Source organism: Asterias amurensis, chromosome 1 (assembly GCF_032118995.1).
Source record: "Asterias amurensis chromosome 1, ASM3211899v1".
NCBI classification, from domain to species: domain Eukaryota; kingdom Metazoa; phylum Echinodermata; class Asteroidea; order Forcipulatida; family Asteriidae; genus Asterias; species Asterias amurensis.
Window position 1 is genome coordinate 31217575 of NC_092648.1, and position 22047 is coordinate 31239621.

General features: G+C 37.7%; 1 protein-coding gene across 3 annotated transcripts in view; it reads right to left on the reverse strand.

Annotated features, from left to right (window-relative positions):
* The window catches only part of LOC139936681 (TOG array regulator of axonemal microtubules protein 1-like), a 50437-nt gene that overhangs the window by 11847 nt on the left and 16543 nt on the right, over positions 1-22047 (reverse strand). For 2 of the 3 annotated variants that reach the window (XM_071931566.1, XM_071931551.1), the window contains 6 exons: positions 14915-15178; positions 14300-14547; positions 9476-9708; positions 6916-7211; positions 5248-5361; positions 1975-2150 (listed from right to left, as the gene is read on the reverse strand). In XM_071931566.1, coding sequence (XP_071787667.1) covers positions 1975-2150; positions 5248-5361; positions 6916-7211; positions 9476-9708; positions 14300-14547; positions 14915-15178 — 1331 coding nt within the window. The remainder of the gene's footprint in view (positions 1-1974; positions 2151-5247; positions 5362-6915; positions 7212-9475; positions 9709-14299; positions 14548-14914; positions 15179-22047) is intronic. The other variant, XM_071931559.1, reaches the window with a different exon arrangement.

Genomic DNA, 22047 nt, shown 5'->3' on the forward strand with positions numbered 1-22047 from the left:
CAAAAACGATCAAGTGATGAACTTAAAGTGATGAGTAAAAAGGGCTATAAAAACTGTCAAAATAAAAAATTAAAAACTAAGCACTTTTAGAGTTCCTTCTGGTGTGATGAAGCTGTACAAGAACTGCGTATTACTAGCATTGTTAATATTATATTTCAAATAACAGAATTGTTCACTTCATTTCATGCTCATAGTATACAAATATTGACTGCTTCGAGCGCTATGGTTGAAACTATGACTCTCGAGGTGATCCCCGGAGCGTTCTATTTTCCCGAGGCAAAGCCGAGGGAATCATAGTTTTAACCATTGCACGAGTAAAAGCAGTCAATATTTGTTTTATAACACCCTAAACATTTCTAAATACTGTACTATTAAGTTACAGACCTGAATGCTACAATCCACGGATGACGCGAATACAGATTGCGAAAACTTTTACTGTGCTGCAGGTAGTGTTATGAAATCCGAAATGGTTACAGACTATTAATTCATCCTCGTATCATCCTCGTACACGCAACGGACGTCTGGGTACTGCACGCCGTGTGATAGTCTTCGGACTAGCGCAAGTCAAACCGATGCACTATCACACGGCAAACCGATGCACTATCACACGGCCGTCGTCTACTAAAACTAAGACATATCATGTGACGCGCTCTAAACCAATGAAAAGGCAGAATATTGGTAAGGGGTGTTATAATCAATAAAATGTTGTACTGTGACATTTATACATCATTCATGATACCTTTTCTGCCGACACAATTGGCACCAAAACAAAAAGAGTACAAGCTGCTGCCACAACAGGCTCTATGTCCAAATGACAAGTATTCATTGACTTGAATAAATATTCATTAATTTTCCTTTGAGCAGAAAACGACTTGTCCATGTGGTGCTGACATATTAAACACATGATACAAGAACAGGCCATTAGTCAAGAGACAGAGTAAAAGGGACCACTTTGCATCAGACACTTTTAAAAGCAGTTTTTCCACAAATTGTTAAGTTTTGCGTTCAGTATACTTTTGATATAGAAGAGTTTGCGGTAACACCATGTAAAGTCATTACATGGTGTTACTGCAAACTCTTCTATATCTTATTTCCACCATGCAAAGTTTCAAATCCTACTTATACTTTTGATAATAATAATTATTTTTTAAGGGGTAAAAAGCCAAATGTTACAACTTCTTGCATCATGTGAGTAGTAAAGGTGTGTTAGGCCGTGTCCGAATTGGCGACTTTGGCTACAGCTAGATCAGCGCGTCTGTCAATGTTGAAGAATGGCAGACGCGCGCGCCCTAGCTGTAGCTGTAGCCGAAGTCGCCAATTCGGACACGGCCTTACATTAGCAGGGCAGCCAACATCTTCATACGGCAATCAGGGAGATTTTGTACATTTACAACAATAATGGAGATATTTAGACTTAAATTCAACATTACAGAGAAAAAAAATTCAAATGTTTTTAGAAAAGATTTATTTATTTTCAGGGAGCCCTCTACTGCTGAATAAGGGAGAGTTGGCGGCTGTGTCACTCGCTTTAAGGCAGAGACACCAGAGCTTGATTCCAGTGAGCTCACAACGCATAAACTGTCATGTGTGATGTCTACCCGGTTTAGTTCTTGTAATAAAGTTGTATTTTAAAATAAATATTATTATCCTTTAAAGCACTGGACACTGTTGGTAATTACTCAAAATAATTATTAGCATAAACCCTTACTTGGTATTAAGTAATGTTATTGCTATAAAACATTTGAGGTCTCGAAATCAAGCATCTGAAAGCACACAACTTCATGTGAATAAGGGTGTTTTTTCTTCCATTCTTATCTCGCAACTTCGACGACCAATTGAGTTCAAATTTTCACCGGTTTGTTAATTTGTGCATGATGTTGAGATACACCAAGTGAGAATACTGGTCTTTGACAATTACCAAAGGTGTCCAATGTCTTAAAGAAGGAATAAATGCAGAGGGAACTCTAGACTTACCTCCTCATCCTCTACCTCCTCACTGTCACTCTCTGCTGAGCTGGAATACTTGGAGTCTTGCCTGTAGCTATGACCTATGACCTCGGCCAGAGGTCGCCGCTCCTCTCCGACACTCTTTTTCTTTTGGGTGGCAACTGGTGGAGGCGAGTAGGCTGAGGATTTGCCGTTGAAAACGCCTACAAATTACAAAAAGACAACGCTCTGAGTTAAATTCTGGTTTGTTTCAAACATGACCTTGAGACTTTGATGTTAAGCACATCTTGGGGTGTTTCGTCTGGGTGGGTTTCTGCAGGGGTCACACAGGAAAGGCCGGTTGTGCGCATGGCATAACCAACCATGCCAAAAACACCATGGTGCACCACAACTCTCACCATAGACCTTATCGCAAATACTCGGTATTCAAAAATTAAGAAGTGGAATGGGGGTGCATGCTGGTCTGCTAACGATCAAGTTTGGAGCGAAACACAGGTGATGCGTACCGTAAAAAGATCTATTTAAACTTGCATACAAGCGCACCATAATACAAGCTGTCAACTCGCTAACGAGAATACATCACCATAGTCAAGTTGATTGATTAGGCAATTGATTATTGATGACATCACACCTGAATAGATCATCTGGTTTTCCTTGTAAAAGGACAGGAGAACCTGACGTAGGCGGACATAAATAATTGCTTCTCATCGCTCGTTGCTCAAATGAAAAATGCTCTTCTCAAAGTCGTTATAAAAGGGTTTTTCACCACAATGATGCTAATAAGACAAAATGCTAGTGTACATGTAGTTTATTCCTAAATTAATGGTACGCCAATCAATGGCAATGCCAAAACTGTCAGAAATGCTAAAATTGATCACTATGATAATTTCACCAGCAACAAATATTGTCTCGTAACCGCTCAATCATCCAAAAAACAGCATTTTTAAGATAACTTTTATTATCAGGGTTTAATGCAATTAACTCATAATACATTATAATAGAAAGAAAATGCTATATTATATCTGAGTATAAGGCAAAAGGTTTCTACACAAATTGTTCAAAGTTTTTTTTTTAACTGCATAGTGTAGCATGTTTGGGGCAGTCAATAAATGAGCTAATGGGCACAGGTGGCTGCATTGTAAATGGATTTACCTCTGGAAAAAAATCAGACTTTAGAAAATCAGCATTTCATGATCGCATTACAGCAAAACTTATCAAGGTTTTGACTCCACTTAGCTCTACAAACCAAGGTTTGCATTAAAGGAACACGTTGCCTTGGATCAGACGAGTTGGTCTAAAAAAAGCGTTTGTAACCATTTTTTATAAAATGCATATGGTTGGAAAGATGTTTTAAAAGTAGAATACAATTATCCACACAAGTTTGCCTCGAAATTGCGTGGTTTTCCTTTTACTGTGCGAACTAACACGGTCGGCCATTTATGGAAGTCAAAAACTTGACTCCCATAAATGGCCAACCGTGTTAGTCGACGAGGTAAAAGGAAAACCGTGCAATTTCGAGGCATGTTTGTGTGGATCATTGTATTCTACTTTTACAACATCTTTCTACCCACATGCATTTTATAAAAAACGGTTACGAACGCTTTTCAAAGACCAACTCGACCGATCCAAGGCAACGTGTTCCTTTAATTGTTCAAAAAATTTAGTCCCACTTGTACTAGGGTATAGGGTAAAACTAAATCATTCTCCCTATCGGAAGCTCACATATTGGGCCTAAATGCGAAATTGCGAGCTGATATCACACATTTCGGTCAACAAGAAGGAGAAGAAAAATTACTAAAAAATATATAAAATTCTTAACCTTTTTTTTTTCTTTTCTTTTTTTTCTCTCAAAAACATCAAGAGAAAACCAAATAGAATGGCCCCCCCCCCCAAAAAAAAAAGTACAGTTGGACTTTCAAAACAAGTTAATCACCACAGTAAAAAAACATTCCAAAGACCTTGTTTTACTTCAGCGTTCTTTGAGAACAATTTTTTTAAAGAAAAATTGGTCCAGAATGCCCCATAGTTTTTGGGAAAAACCTAGGTACTCATACACAATTCTTCAATCCCGATGAAGTAATGACTATAACTTACGGGGAGAAAACAAGAAATTAAGGTAACATGCATTCAAGATTTCATACGAATTGGAATTAAACAAGAGCTTTCTTTCAGCTTCAAAAAGAGCCCATTATTTTGTGTCTATTTTCTCTTTAACTCCACTAATTGCAGAGTAGTTTTCAGTGCTGCCCAGACTCAACAACCTTGCTCTAGTTTCCAGTGTGCTGCCTTTCTAGGTAGCCAAGCAACTGACAACGGGAGCGAATTCAATCAATACATTCAATCTATAATGAAACCGCAATAAAGATTGCCAAACTGCCAACATTCAAAATTCATATCTGTCTTAAAGTCACCTGGAAGTGGTATTTTTTCAAAATAAAGCTTTTGTCACTAATATATGTGTTTTGATGAGTGGAATGTGAATAAACAGTTAACTAAGGTTTTAAAAAATCAGTTCTTATGTTATTTACAAATTTAAGAGTAGACCCCGACTCGAGAGGGCGCTGTTCGTGACGTCAATGCCGACCAGGTGTATTGCTTCTGAATGCAGAAAAACACTTTTTGAAATGTACCAACTCATGACTTGGACGTACATGTACTTTGCACGTGTGTTTACTATACGCATTGCAGGCAAAGTCTGCCTCGATTGACGTCACAAAAGGGGTAGGCGGAGTCAGCCCCCCAAACAACTTTATATATTTTTTAAACATATAAATCGTGACAAACAATTACTAAAAAAACTGTTTTATTGTTCGTAAGCATATACTCTTATGTTTGAAAAAAAAAAAATCTATTTCCAGGTGACTTTAAATCTTCCATTACCACTGTGACATTTATACTTGTAAGTTCCATAGTTAGAAGGATTCTTCCTAAAATATACTTTGGTTCATATTTTATTGTCCTTTATTTAAGTGCAAGGAAAATGGTGCAAATAATAGCATGAAGTTAATCAGTATTTAAGCGGCATGATATTTGGTTTCTGCAAAAAAGTAGGAATAATATTTTAGTATAACGGCTGACAAAATTATTCATGATATAGACTTAACCAGACTGTATAGTTTTTCTACTTCAATTTAGGTCAAAAAGAAATAGGAAATCATAAAGGAAGAACATCATGCCTGATTTTAAAAGGAAGTGTTTTTGTAGAGTAGCGTTTTTTTAAATATAGAACCTCAAAGTCTCAGAAATTTGCAAATGACAACCATGAGATGCTATTCTTGAATATTATTGAAAGTAGCTTACTCTTTCCGATGACCATAGACAAGTCCTCTGCCGCTACATTTGCCTTTTCCTCGAAGTCCACTGGCCCAGGATGGTGCATTGATGACATAGACAGGGGTGATAACAAGGGTCCTGCTGAAAAAAACGCAAAGTGGTAATTTCTTATAATAGATGTTAAATTTGCATCGGGGATGAAGAATATTAATTTTGGTTTTTACCCATACACCGATGTGTGTTAGCACTGTATACTCAGTACTTTCCAGAGTCCTGTGAAAAAATATCACAGGCATGTTACTCGGGTGGGATTCGAACCCACGACCCTTGCAATTCTAGAGCAGTGTCTTACCAACTAGACTACCGAGGTTGCCCGGCAGCTAGAGGCTCGGGAAAGTACTGAGTATACAGTGCTAACACACATCGGTGTATGGGTAAAAACCAAAATTAATATTCTTTATCCCCGATGCAAATTTAACATCTATTATATCGTTGCGGTACCCGCTGCCAAAACATAGGATTTGAACTGCCTCTAGCTGCCGGGCAACCTCGGTAGTCTAGTTGGTAAGACACTGCTCTAGAATTGCAAGGGTCGTGGGTTCGAATCCCACCCGAGTAACATGCCTGTGATATTTTTTCACAGGACTCGGGAAAGTACTGAGTATACAGTGCTAACACACATCGGTGTATGGGTAAAAACCAAAATTAATATGGTAATTTCTTGAAAGAAAAACCTTAGCACAGTAAGAGTACACCATTATTGTTATTCCCAAAAAAAGGTTTGAATGAACTTGAGTCTTGAACACTTTGCTGGAAGAAAATTACACTGAATAGTAAAAATGTGGAATCGTAAAATGGGCCAATAGCTTGGTACCCATTCTACATTTCAAAACTACAAATAGATTGGTGAAATATTTGATTTAGGATTAAGCATACATGTAGAACAGTTTACAACAACAGGATTAGAACCGGTCGTTGGTTCCCACTCTAGTCAATCTTTTTTTACCCAGACAGTTTCCCTTGTGGTTTATTATTTGATAAAGTAAAATATGTGTTTAATTTTTTTTCAATAAAAGTGCAATAAATGTTTTACAAGTAAGTCCCTGCAGAGCATTATGTAAATTAATTTTTTTTAGTATAATTTGGTTGTTATAAGTGTATTTAAAAAAAGGTATTTTAAAAATGTACACAGTAGGCTCTCCTTATAAAAAGCACTGTTAACAAGAGGCTCTGCTATATATAATACATGTAAAGAGTACATTCTGAAGTCCTGAGTCTCATTTTTCCTTTGTTTTTCTTTTCTAAAGTCCTTTTGTAAAAAAATTCCTGTTGTAAAGAGGTAATTTGGCAAGTCCCAAGGACCTTGTTTATAAGGAGAGTCGACTGTACATCAATCATAGAAATAGCAGAACGCTGAGTGTGTCATCGTGCGTGCGATTTTGTTGTGAGACCATTTTTATGGAAGTCCGTACGCCATTTTTTTGGCCATACAGTAGATGTCATGAACAATGACCAATGGAAACATGTAGAAACGGTCTATGTGGCGATGCCATTTTTACCATACACGTGTGTCACGCGATGATCATTTTGCCATACTAGCCTATTGCGCGCTATCGAAACGCCGCACCCACATCCGACACAGAGAGTAGCCAAGCTCAGCATTTTCCGGGCTATATTTCTATGACATCAACTCACCTTTTTGTTGCCTTCTTCTTTCCCGTCCATTCTGCACCTTTGCATGAGTTGGGATCGGCGGTGACTGCGATCTGACATTATGACCCTGCCCATTACTATACCCCTGACCGACGATACTGACATCCGACGTTGGCTTATCCCTGAATGTCACCCCAGATGACGGGCTGTACTCATAGGCATTAGGGTCCGACCTCTCCTCTGGGTACTCCATGGAGTTCTTACGGCTACCTTTACCAGAGGATGCCCTGGCCATCCTGGGCTTGCTGCTGAACGGGAGCTCAGAGTTGGGCTTCTTTCTATTGATGGGGCATAAGAGAGTAAAGATTGAATGTTTTAAACTGGTACAAATGTTGATATGATGTTGAACATATAAATTGTATACTCCCAAGGGAGCTGAGAAAGATTAAAGGAATGTTATTGGCCCAATGACAAGGGCACTAATGTTAAGCGCATTCACACAGTTATTGTGAAATGCCCTTTATTTATAGACCATGAAAATATCTTTCTTTACAAAAAGAGTGACCTTGACCTCCATGGTCTTTCTGGCAGGCAAAACACTGGGATTGGTCATAATGGGAAATTTTACGATTTCCTCATAAATTCAAGTGTCATACAGTAACAGGTGCATAAGTTTTGAGGTAAGCCCCCCCTACCCCTTTCTTCATATCAAAATTTTATAAAAAATCTCCATAAAATATGAAACTTCCTGTTTTCTTCAGCTGGGCTGTGTACAAATTGTGCCAATAGGGAACTTGACATGATCTGTGGCTCTTTAGTAAACATGTGATGTCACAGGTCACATGGTCTATATTCAGCCATCATAAGATACTAATAACTCAACAAAATAAGCATAAAGTCAGAAATTGAAAATTCAAGCAATTTCAAGAAAATGTACACCATGCTAAATATGCAGGCAGAGAGTATCTTCCCAATACTCCCATAACACTAATTTCCTTTTTTATAAAAGTACATGTTTTCAACCCCCCCCCCCCCCTCCAACCCTCATGAAAAACCACTCAAGAATTCCAGATATGTCCAGTCCACATCGACGACACAATAACAGGGGTGTGCCACCATGCCTCGTATTGAGCAACAAATGAACAAATGTTGTTATGGTAGCAAAAAATTAGTTTTCTGACGTACACATTGTCATTGAGTTTGTTCATACAAGATTGTACATGTCCCTGAGTGCTCTTAATTTTAATTGGCAGTCAAGACACGAATTATTACAAAAGCACTCGTAACCTTTTCCATCACTCTCTAGGGCTAAGGCCCAATTTCATAGAGCTGCTAAAGTTGAAAATATTGATTGACGACTTTCTACTAAGCAGTAATGAGCAGGATACCAATCACAAATTGTACTTGTGACATGGTAGTTTGGCAGGTTATCTTATTCTGGTAAGCAATATGTTTCGATGGCCATTTGTCGAGGTAAATGTACACCAACCAACCAAACCCAACCCAAACCAAACCCAAACAAACCCAACCAAACCCAATCAACTGCAATCAATGTCAGAAGGGAAAACCAAGTTCAATCACAGCATCTTTAATCAATTAAATCAGCAGTGCATTTTTCTACAGATGTATTTCGTTATTTGATTTTTTCGTAACAGGATCTACAGAGCTCTTCTTGAACTTGATAGAAAAAAAAACATATAATAATAATCTGGACTTTTGTGAGTTTTAATGTAAACTAAGGTCCAGTACATGAGCCATGCTATTCAGAATCAACTTCCAAGTGCCAGATTGGTTACAAGATCATACATTAATGCAGTTAAACAAACCAGCTGCAACCAATGCTAGCATTTTAAACTTCAATATTTGTAAAAATATTCATGGCAAAAATCGGGCTGGTTTTTTTTCCGGCTGTGTATTTTGAATCACAACAAAATTGAGTTAAAACTCATAAATATGAAAATAATTGTGTAAAGATTTCTCACTCAAAGACTAGGAGGACAAATTTGATGAGTTAATTTTCTTTAAAGAAGGTCACTCAATAAGCTTTTTTGAGATATGGCGGACACAATGCTACAACACTATTAGGTTTGGGTAAATTGGTGTGTAAACACCCAAACTAAACAGTGCACTCCTGTTGCGTCCGCCATACCTCAAAAAGGCATATGGTCCTTGGATGAAATTTATTTTCACGTAACAGATTTTAATTTTGTTTTTTAACCCACAATCTGCTGATCAAAAACACCAGAGCTCAAGTCCACTAGACCATGACATAAGTCAAAACCGGTTCAGACGGGCATTTCAGGGTTGCGCCGAAACCAAATATCTTAGGAGCGACTACAGGTCGAACCAAATACATTTTGGTTTTATACAGGCGAACTCAACTGTTACATTAGGTTTGTCTCATAACAAGATCTACGTCTGAAATCAAGACGCTTCAGAATCATCAAGACGCTCCAGAGCGCGTTCAAACTTTACATGTACTTTATTAAATAATTTGGTTCGGCGCGACTCTAGAGTGCCTGTCTGAACCAGCCACAACGTCATCACTAAAAGCCATGTACAAAATTATTTCAAAACTTCATAGTGGTCCCTCTCCACTCACCCTTTCTTCTTTGATAGAGGTTGTCTCTCCAATGAGTCCTCAACCCCACTGTTCATCGTTGAGAACATACTAAAGAAGCCGCTCTCATCCACCTTAGGGGAGACCACCGAGGATGAAGAGAGATTGTTGTTGGATTGAGAGTGTCTATCCAAGTCCCTCGTGATGTGTTTCTCCGCTCTCTTCTCAGCCCGCTTCTTGGCAGCGCTGCTGCGCACTTTCTCCAAGGAGCTCATCTGTCGAGAGAGAAAAAAAATTGATAGAAAATAAAAATTACTACTGCTCGGTAAGGTTAAGTTCTGTGTGGTGTAGTATGTACAGAAATGTATTCAGTTTGTGGTGGAGAAACAAACGAAATTGATCTCTCTATTAGAAAAAAAATTTAAGTAAAAAATTAAAATTAAAAATAGGATTTGAGATAGTTTTTGGTCTTAGCATTATGAAGAGTACACTGTACTCAGCCTACTGCAGCCTGACAGCATTGGAGCACTCTATTGTTAATCGCCGAAGGATCAGACCAATACACCGTCCGTTATTTTACTGACCTAAAGCATGTCATTAATTCCCTGTTCCCTTCTCTTGCCTCAACATTTCTCAACACAGTACCAGCATGAGAAACTGGCAAGAAATTCTGGACTGGTAAGAGTTTTTTCTCAGAATAGCATTTGTTAGTCTTGAGGGTATGGCTCAGTATCTGCTTCCTAGTAGTGAACAAACACTGTGTACCAGCTGCTGGTTAGTGTGAGGTCAGTCCTTTCTCAACGCTGGACAGGCCTCAGGGAAAAACAACAGATTTTGTTCCTTTGTGAACAGTCATTCGCAAGAAAACAAATACACTGCTTTTTTATTTACTTATAAACTGACAAATCTTTTCATGTGAAATGGTGGATTTTATGGACATTTGTCTAAAACTTTAGGATGATTTTGGTTGCTGTCTTTGGGCGGATGTAAGAAACTAAGTGTAAAATTATCAATATTCATTAAATAAACAAAATAGCTGTGTTTTGGGGTTTTTTTCCCAGCAAGTTGACTAACCATTTGCAACCACTCAACTGCAAAGCTTGTGTATGGTAACAAACAACTGAGGTACCAAATCGCATGTGTATTGTGAAGACTTATTCACCGCATGATAATTAATTGCAGGTTGACAAAGTTTATTTATCATTCATAAACTACAGGCGATGACAATTGAGTGGTACAACAAGTAGGAGGGTTGAGTCTCTGTAGATGCATTTACCACATGATATCATATTGCACGCTGGGCTAGTTTATTTATCATTCAAAACCTTGACTGTGTACTGTGTACATAGTTGAATCCACCACAGCGTGGAGTTAAAACAGTGCAATGGACTGGGTGTGATAAAAGCCATGCAACACAGGTTTATATCAACCTCTTGTTGCTATGGGCCGACCAATCAGAATTGAGGATTCAATTTGGCTTAAAATAGTTATTATCATTATTATTTTGCTACATTGACTGAAGGAATAAAAAACCTGTTTCCTTAAATGATTTTCCATATCCAGTCATTTGTTCACAAGCGTTTATTTCACCGCTGTTCTTGTCCAAGTCCAAAAAAATCTGCCAGAATTGTAATTTACGATTACAATGTAACTTGAGTGCCCATGATATTGGTTCACCTTAACCCTGAATAGAAAATAATTGCAAAACCAAAGGGCAAACATTGTTCTTTTTATATTTGGTTTGCAGAAACATCATGAGTGTATCTACACTGAGAAGTCACGTGAATTCCGAAAATCTACTCAGCGGTAGTACAATATAAAGCACAATAGTTCTCTAATAACAAACTCTACCTGGCAAGTAGATACACACATGGTCTTACCGCATACAAATATATATATTGTAATTGATACCTCACCAAGCAAAGCCTCAAATCCCATGGGTACTTTTTGCTAAAATAAATCAAAGCCCTCATTTATAAACATTGTTGAAACTGTCTAAAAATACACCACTTCCCCAACAGACTAAAATAAACAAATACCTTTTATAACATCTGCATCTATATGATCTTAATCACATGAATTCGGTTATATATCTTCTAACCCACATTTTAATCAAGTCCACTTCCTGCTTGAAGCCCAAGCAGTTTGATAACGAATCTTGCTTGGACTAATTAAAACAGACAGGCGTACGATATCACACTACAAGATCTTTCCCCCCGGGGGCTAAAACGCCAATCCTGCCGGTCTTGTCAGTATCATAAACTGACCTTCCTGATCCTCCCTACATGACTTCACAGATCAGAGGATATTTTGTAACAAGCTGAAGAAGAATTATGAAAGTGTGTCTTGAAGGAGGTGACTCAACTCAACCCATCAGCGTGAATCACTTTTTTAGATCATTAAAAATGCAGGGTACATTCAAGTATGGTTCAATAACCCTTCATTCAAGTTCTCATGTTTCCAAATTGATATCATAAAACCAAACCTGTAGGTTTTGATTTGCTTGTTGTAAAAAAAAATAATAATAATAATGACCTGAGGTTTCGACCCAGCACAGTTGTTCACAAAGACACAACACAACAAACAAGAACAGCTATAAAGTGCACTTGTAATATCTAATGCATCAGCTAATTCTATTTTCTTATTGTAAAAGCAAATGAACAATGTTGAAATAAAATTGTGTATTTTGTTCTCATCAACCTAAGTGAGCTTCCAGCTTAGTACCATTTGATCATTCAGGAATTGCCTAATTTCAGATGTCATACCTTATCTTATAATCGAAATAACTGCACTAAAGACACTGGACACTATTGGTAAATGTTAAAGACCAGTCTTCACAGTTTGTGTATCTCAATGTATGCATAAAATAACAAACCTTAGAAAATTTGAACTCAATTGGTTGTCAAGCTGCGAGATAATAACGAAACATCCTTGTCACACGAAGTTGTGTGCATTTAGATGGTTGATTTCTAGACCTCAAATTCTAAATCTGAGGTCTATAGATCTAATTCGTGGAAATTACTTCTGTCTCAAAAACTACTCCAATTCAGAGGGAGCTATTTCTCACAATGTTTTATACTACCAACTTCTCCCCATTACTCCTTACCTATAAAGGTTTTAGGCTAATAATTATTTTGAGTAATTACCAATAGTGTCCACTGCCTTTAAGGATAAAGAATAGAGTGTCGACATTTATATATTTTGTCCCGATAAAACCAAGTGGGCCTTCAGCTTAGATCTGTTTGAATAAAATGAAAATATATAATTTCAGATGTCATTCCTAATCTTTGAATGAAATTTGGTTTTAAAATATTTGATGTGTGATAAGCACTTTATACCAGTGCTTCTCCAAGTTCCACAAGGAAACATCCACTTAAGCTTCTTGGATGCATTCTACAGCAGATATCTTATACTAATATGTTTTGTGCCCACTGACTGCTAATATTTAGCAATCAAAGATGATTTCTGATAGCAACTGATACAGTTAGCGCAACACTTTGTAGTGTTACACAATGCTTTACTAAAGCAAATGTAGCTCATAAAAATGCTCCTTATATTCCCACTTGTTATGATTAATTGTTTGTTTTATTACAGCACCACACCTTAACCCCTGGGCAAGCATATCCTGGTTGACTAGGGGGGGGGGGGCACACGTTCTGATCAGTATTGAATTTATTCAACCCAGAATCTTGTTTCCAGAAGGAATAAAAAGGGATAATAAAACCATTAAAGTATCATTAAAGAAAAATCTGGGGGTCAGGCTTGATACAGGCATGATATTTGGTCCCTCCCAGGCGAGATGAAGTTCATGACTTTATGAAATTCCAAGAATGTTATGTGCACCCGGTGTCGACTTTAAAAGACTATTCAGGCTATTTCATGACATTTATTTTTATTTTTCCAAGGGTAAAAAAAAATCAGAAATCAGACTATTGTATAAAGAATATCATGCCTAGCTTGAGCTGTTTTCCATGGAAACACTTACTTTATATAGAATGGGCTGACCTATGTACACACAGTGAGGAAAGACTGTTCGGGCTAGTGATGATTTTTTTTATTTTTATTTTTTTTTTCAAGAGGAAAAAAATAATCAGAAATCAGACTACATATACATTAGGAAGATTATCATGCCTAGATGCCTAGGTTTCCATGGAAACACTTACTTTATATCGAAAGGGCTGACCTATATGTACACAATGGTGTAGGCTTTAACAGCGTTCTCAGGCTAGTTTAAGCTAATTTTCTGATATCCCAAGGTCAAACAAAATCACGAGTCAGACTACAGTAGGAAGAATATCATGCCTAGATTCAGCTGGTTTCCATGGTAACAATTACTTTATATATATTTCAGGTGTAATGTTCAAGTTTCTGGGTAGTGTTCAAATTTGCGCGGCTGATTAAATTAAGTCAGTCAGAGATACAGTGTACTAGCTAACCCCTACCTCAGTAACAGGGTGTTGCTGACCCCTAAACACACCTCTGATTGAGGATAATTTCTCTCCAATTACAAGATGAAGTTTCCAATTAGGGTAGCACTTCATTCTGATCGGAGTATAGGAGTAGTTTGGATGTCAATGACTCTGAGAACACGCAGAGAGCTGCAGTACTTTCCTGATAACTTGACTGAACGCCTCGCTGTCTTTAAAAAAGGTCTCCCGATTGGGAAGAGCTAATACCCCCATTGGGAGTAGAATTATATAACGTTATATCTCGCATAAAAAATGTGCAAAAACAAAACTCGTTGCAAACTTCTTTTGTGAGAAAGTATGTGCTATTTTGAGAAACTCGCATGTAGATAGAGCTATTTTGGGAGAAACAATATTTCAGCACTGACACAACAATAATGCTTGTCGACAAAGTACTTACATCAGGTCCGATGTCTTCATCATCAGACATTTCAAAATCATCAGTATACGAGAGGTCTGAATCAATGATGTCATCCACCCCTTTGAATCCTTGGTTCCGCTCCAGTGGGTCTAGGATGGGCCTCCCTTGTCCCCTTCGACCCGCTGACCTTGCAAGGGTGGGTTTTAGAGGGATGGGCGAGGCTGGGACCACACCCTTAGATTTCTTCGGCTCGTACTCTGGGGACCAGTCACGCCGAACTGCTGCATCTGAAAACAGATGAATGATTAAAAAATGACACAGACTGTATGTAGAGAAGAATTTTTTTAGAAATAACGCATAAACTGACCACCAGGGATTTTCCTTAAAACTAGCCTGTGTACATTGTCTAGCAGACACCACTTCTCAACTTGCCAAAAGGGCTACTAAAAACTGTGCAACCTACTTGCCTGTAGGCCTCATACATCTTTCTTTTCAGATGATATTGCTACCATTGACTCATCTTATATGTACATTTATGACAATACAAGCTCAAATTTGAGCTACTAACACTTCCCAGGGGCAATTAAAATGCAAAGCTTACTAGCCGTGTGGGCTACTTTTAAAAAGGCTCAAGCGCAAGGCCTGCCTACTTACCTGGTAGAGGCTCAACCTTCTTCTTGCCCTTTGACCCGTCATCAAAATGCGCCTCTGGCCATGAGCTGGATAGATTCTTCCTGTAACCTCTTCCTCCAATACTGCCGTTCTCCTTGACGTTAGCAGACCCAAAGGAACTCACGTATTTATGGTCTGCATGTGGCTGTCGCACTTCGGGGTCCTCGGACTCCTGTCTTATTAAACTGTTACTGTTACGCTTCTTGAGGATTGTGGCTGTGTTGCCAGCAAATGGGTCGTGACCTCCTGTGAAACAGACACAGAAAGTATATATATATTCTAAACCTTTCATTTTGGCAGCATTTTTAGTGTGTATTTTAATCCAAGAATTGCGTCGCAGGCCCGTTACTTCACGAATGCAATGGAGGCAATTGTCCCCATGCCCCTGTTCACCTCCGCAGTGCCCCTTGAAATGTTCCAGTAGAAGGTTACATTTCCCCTCAATGAGGTGCCCTTTATCACAGAGGAAGAAACGACCTTGCCCTTTCAAGAATGAAGTGTCAGGACTATAGGTGAAATAGTTAATAAAATAGTAGTGTGTTGTACAGTATGACAGGAGACGGAGTAAAATGCACCACTTTGCATCTGTCATATAAGCAGTTTTTCCAATGGTTGCCATTGTTTTGTTTATCGGAAACCACTCAAAAAGAGATTCTGTATGTGAATGGACATGCAGGCATACTGAAAATAATATATTAACTTGATTTATTTTAACAGGATCACTATTTCGTTAAATTGTTGATTGAAATTTAAAGGTGATTTGAAAGTTAATCAACTGTAATCATTTTCAGTAAAAGTCTGCATGTCCACTCACATGTTGAAACGTTTTTTGGGGGAAGGTAAAAATTGCAACTATTGGATAAACTGCCAACATGACGGATGCAAAGAGGTAACCGACTCCCCTTTATTGTCATATGTAAAAGGAAAACCATGTATGTATACACAGGTCTTTAAAAGCATGCAAGGGAACTTTCAATTGAAGTGGCATTCCCATTTAACAACACAAACAATAGTGCAAAAACATCAACCACTAACTTGAAATCCAATGTGACATAAACTCGGCACACTCGCGTAACAATGTCTGATTTTTGGTCAAGTTATTGATGCATACTACAAACCTGGGAATCACATAAAACATTTTGTTCTGTATCAATAACAATGTTGCAATCTGGCTTTATATTACCAACAAGGGTAGACTCACTATGGTTTTATCTCCTTGCCAAGGTAGATGCACAAATAAGGGAAAACTTATTAACAAATGTTCAAAGACTATGTTTGAAAACGTGCCTCATTGAAGGACAACTAGACAATTATTCCTAGTTTGGCAAGAAATGACTCTTTGGTTTCTCATCCGTAATGAAATATTGATACAGGAGATGTCAGCTCTAGTATATACTTGGTACCATGGTAACTAGGTTGGCATTAAAGGCAAAGTGTACCTTTGTTTTTTGGAACCGTTCAATTTTTTTAATCCTGTAAATTTAGGTATACAGAAAAACGTGGTAACATTTTTGAAATATCACATTGAATTGCGGAGCTATTACTGATCCATACAGGAAGAATAATTTGTAACTGGAATATGCAGTTTGAGAAATCTTACCTTCTCAGATTCAAATTTTGAGGCATAAAAACTTACTCTCTTTTTACACAAGCACATTACCTTGAAGTGAAATGGTTTTAAAGGGAAGGTACACGTTTGGTAGAACTGTCAAATACCAGTCTTCTCACTTGATGTATCCCATCATAAGCATAAAATAATAAGCCTGTGAAAATTTGGGCTCAATCGGTCATCGAAGTTGCGAGAAAATGATGAAAGAAAAAACACCCTTGTTGGAGGAATTTGTGTGCTTTCAGATAGGAATAAAAGACTTCTGGCTAGAAGTCTTTCATTATTTGAGTGAGAAATGACCTCTTTCTCAAAAACTACAATTTTTCAGAGGGAGTCGTTTCTCACAATGTTTTATACTATCAACAGCTCTCCAACGCTCGTTACCAAGTCAGTTTTTAAGTTAATATTTGTTTGGAGTAATTACCGAACGTGTACCTTCCCTTTAAAACATACTTTATACTATAAAAAGCTGCTGTAGGCTTCAAAACGATTACCAAACGATACCTTCCCTTTAAATGTCTTTAATTGCTCACACACAAAAGTCTTCTCCCATAACTTTACCAACAAAATGTGCCAAACCTGCAGTCTATCAATTGTTAAGACTTTGAAAGGAAAAGAACACAGCACATATTATATTGATCTTTTCTGGAAAATGAAATCACGCTCCAACAAATTAGGTCTCGGTATGAAACAGAATCACCATGGCAACCGCATCAAGGGAGATTACAATACAGGCAAGTGAACCGGTGCTTTGCTAATAGGAAGGAACCTGTAATATCCCGCCGGTACCACGCACTGAATTTCTCATCAGGATCTTCTTGACAATAGTTATTTGATACGTATGTGGGGAGGTCGGAGCAAATTAAACTGCATGAGGCTCGTAATAAAAAATGCAACACCAGGTACATGGTAATTTCATCTGTCTGTAAAAGGGTTGTGTTTTATAAAGTCAATTTTGCAGTAACGATTTTTTTAGTCTAGGCGGTGTAAAATATGTCTAAATTGAATGAGAGCATTGAAACAGCTGCAGTCAATGCAACACATAATATGGTACTCCCATTAATTTTCGACAAATCGATGTTTATTTTAAAGTGAAGAAGGCAACATTGGGATAAATGCTCTAAAAAGGTAATAATAAAAACACATATCTGCATAGTCTCTGGAGACTTAATTCTCTTATCATAATGAATGCACATCAACTGGTTCCGTCTTCAACAGTTTAGAAATAATTTATATATAAACTGTGCAATTCTTGTGCTTATTTAATTGTTCAAGAACCAAGCTGGTCCCAGCCATATGGAGTTTTAGGCGTGCGTCATTTAACTTCTTCAAATATTTCAGCTTAACATGGTTTATGGCTATAACAATTATACAAGAATTAGGAAAGAAACGAAGAAACCTGAGATTAAGACTTGACCCGAGTTTCTGGTTATTTGTAAAAACTATTACAAATTTGCCCAACTGATGTTCAAGTTTTCATTAAACCTATTATGTAATGGTCACCCAAATTCAGGCGTGATTGGCAAATGGGGTATCTAAAAAACAACCACCCTCATTCCAACTTCGAATTTTGTTTCAATGTAAATTTGAACACACTCATTGTAACATAGATATTGAAATTCTATTTATGTATTTTTATTTTCAAGATTTTAAATAGAACTAAAAAAAAAAAAAGATTTCAGACTATATTTTTTGTTTGAATGTTTTTTTCTTCTTCAAATTTGATACGCCCGAGACTTGCACAATTAAGTGGCATTGGCAACTTGTTAAAAAACAATCTTTTCTTCTTTTGTTAAGCAAGAACCCCATTTAGTTTTTGCTCCCACAATTCATTATTAAACTAAACATAATAAAAGTTTGAAAACATACATTTGTCAACAAAAATAAAAGAGTACATATACTCACAGCCTGCATACTCATGCATGCCATATAGGCCTAAGGGAACAGATGTACTGTAAGAGGTTTTTGTTTTATCAGTCAATAAAAATATCAGCTTATTTTCAACCCAATACATTCTGCCGCTGAGAGACAACTCTACAATTTATCCTGGTAGCTTCCTCAATCTTCTTGCCCCACATCCATGGAATCAGGTCAAACAATACACAGATACAACATCCCCCCCCCCCTCTCTCTCTCTCTCACATTGGTAACCGGCAAAACTGTCACCTCAAATTAAATAAAAAAGCTTCTCCAGTGGGGAACGGGAACGGGGAAGCCACCGTGAATACAGAATAATTCTGGAGATGCCGATGGATGAAGGAGCTCTCTGTCAGTATCAAGAACCTGATTGTCTGAAGGACTTTTTTGGAGATGTGATAGTATCAGAAATAGTTTCTGTGGTTTTTATACTTTTATTTTTAGTAGTTTTAGTACGAGATACAATAAAAGATCGTCATCATTGTCAAGAACCCAATTGTCTGAAGGACTTTATACAGAGATGAGATAGTATCAGAAATACTGTCTGCGGTTATAACATACTTTTTAAAGTAGTTTTAGTACAAGCATGGAGGTAGAAAGATACTTCACAGATTCAAAGATATCTGTCGGGGTCAAGAACCTGATTGTTGACAGAGACGAGATAGTATCAGAAATAGTGTCTGCGGTTATAACATATTTTTTTAAGTAGTTTTAGTACAAGCATGGAGGTAGAAAGATACTTCACAGATTCAAAGATATCTGTCGGGGTCAAGAACATGATTGTTGACAGAGACGAGATAGTATCAGAAATAGAGGTCTGTGGTTATAACATATTTGTTTAAGTAGTTTTAGTACAAGCATGGAGGTAGAAGATACTTCACAGATTCAATGATATCTGTCGGGGTCAAGAACCTAATTGTTGACAGAGACGGGATAGTATAAGAAATAGTGTCTGCAATTTAAATTTTTTAGTTAGTTTTAAAAGTAGTTTTAGTACGGAATACTTTATAGAATAAAAGAGCTTGCAGTGTTTGAATACAGAGACGAGTAAGTATCAGAAATGGTTGTGTGCGGTTTTTATCTTTATTTTTTAGAAGGATAAAATAAGTTTTATTTAGTTACAGCAACAAAAGATGAGTGAAGTGTGAAAGCATTGCTGATGAAAGATGTTAATTAGTTTGGTATTTACAGACTTCTAGTTTAAAAGGGTAGCTGCAGTGTTTTTTAAAATAATTTAAACGATTAGACATGACTTTTTAAACCTGAAATATTTTTTTACATTTTTTAAGTAAATGCGCAAGTATTTTAAAAATGGTTTTCAAGAGATTAGGGGAACCCACCCTGCCCCTAAAAGGGGCATAAACGTGACGTCATGTCGGGAAACCGAGCCGTCGGGCCCCCTGGCTGTGTGCATATAGAGACGTGTGCACTGTGTGGCCTGGTACCTAGGCGCGTGTAGTTAGGGACCAGACTCTTTTTGCCGACGATATGTTTGAATTCCCGACGTGAAATCGATGGTAGGGGGGGGGGGCGGTAACAATCCACAAAAGGGGGGCATGACTTATTTGCTAATTGCGCAAGTGAGATATGTCGGGGAAAAAACAAAACACATTTTATTGAGGTTTAATACATATATCAGAAATAAATGACAGCAAAATTAACTACACAACACTCAGTACATGTATAATGTAGGCTTATGTTGTCAGGATTACCATGCTCCAATGTATTTCAACCTGATGCAAATTTGAAGTCCCTGTTTAACTGGTTATAAATCCAGTTCAACAGACTAACAAACTGGTTGTCACATTACTGTAGCTGGTTGTAAATCCAGTTGAACTGGTTGTAATTCTAGTTCACTTGGATGATAAACTGGTTGTCACATTACTGTAACTGGTTGTAAATCCAGTTGAACTGGTTGTAATTCTAGTTCACTTGGATGTTAAACTGGTTGTCACAATACTGTAACTGGTTGTAAATCCAGTTGAACTGGTTGTAATTCTAGTTCACTTGGATGATAAACTGGTTGTCACATTACTGTAGCTGGTTGTAAATCCAGTTGAACTGGTTGTAATTCTAGTTCACTTGGATGTTAAACTGGTTGTCACAATACTGTAACTGGTTGTAAATCCAGTTAAAATTGTTGTAAATCTAGTTCAATTGGATGTTTTATATATATAACTTTATCATGTAGATGTAGGATGCCATGCACAAAACCCACTAGTTGATCCATTTCACCAAATGTCATCTTATCCGCAAGGTTGCATGATTTCGGGGAATCCGATTCCTCTTTGTGCCGCACATGTGCATTTACATGATTTAGGTGACTTTCATGTGGTGAAATGTGCACCGTGTGTATTCACATGCAAGTGATAGACCATGTGCAGGCAGCAGCCACCTGAGATTGTGACGTCAGTGTATTGAGTCTGTACCTGTGATACAACCTTCAATTTGCCGGTTTTCTTAAATTATGTGAAAGAAAATCCCATGAAAGCTGCCGCTCAAAAAAGTCTCAAGGAAATTTAATTTTTTTTTTACTACTGATCAGCAAACAAGATGTTAGCAGTGTGATACATATTAGCATAATATGTGAAGACATGTATTCTACAATTCCAGATACCCAAACTTTGTATTCCTTGACAGGGAATTGTAATATAGACAGCGGAAGATTACGTTTATTTCGAACTCCATGGTTTTAGGGTGTTTTTTTTTTTTTACTGTAGCAATGATATACTGACTTCTTAACTTAAAGACCATAGATCATGCACTTAACATGCTTAACAGGGCTCGGTTGAGTGGAATCTCGTGGTAAACAGTGCCATAAAAATGGGCCCAGTGCTAAAACAGGGACCAATTTTGTTGAGCTCCTTGCGGCGATTGTTTTTATGCTTATCTGTGCGATGTCCATTTCATACCACTTCTAACTGTGCGAACAAGAGAAAGCAACTTACTTTCCCATTTATTACCATCAGTAAATTTAAAAGTAAACCATTCAAATCCACAGTAAAGCGAAGTTGGCCACCTTTTTTTCTTGCCAACATGTGAAATAAGCTAACGTTGCTAAGCAGTTAAGATTTATACAGAGTTAAGGTCAATCTTAGCGCTTGGTGAAAATCGGCCGACAGGCCCCAATTTCATGGCTGTGCTTAAGCTGTGGGATTATGCTCTTAGGAGCCCATAGATCACGCACTTAACAGGGCTCGGTTGAGTGTAATACGGTGGTAAGCAGTGCCATGAAACTTGGCCCAGTATTGAGCTGCTTCACAGCTGAATTTTTGCGGAGAGGGCAGCTTACATGTATATACCTTTTCGATTTGTTGCATGAAAAATTCATGGTAAACGTGCCAAATTGGGTACTACAGTTTAAAGCATTTTTTTTTCTGCTATAGTTAACACAAAAACTGTTCATACCGTTAAGCAGCACTATCAAATTGGTCCCTGATATAAGGAGAGAGAGGGGGGGATGGGTGGGGGGAGAGAGAGAGACAGGCTTGGGGAGGAGTGTTGGGGAATGAAGGGGGTCCATGCTGAAGGGGGTCCACGCCTAAGAGAAGCCCGGTTCACACTTCCTGCCAAGCGAATTTTGGTGATG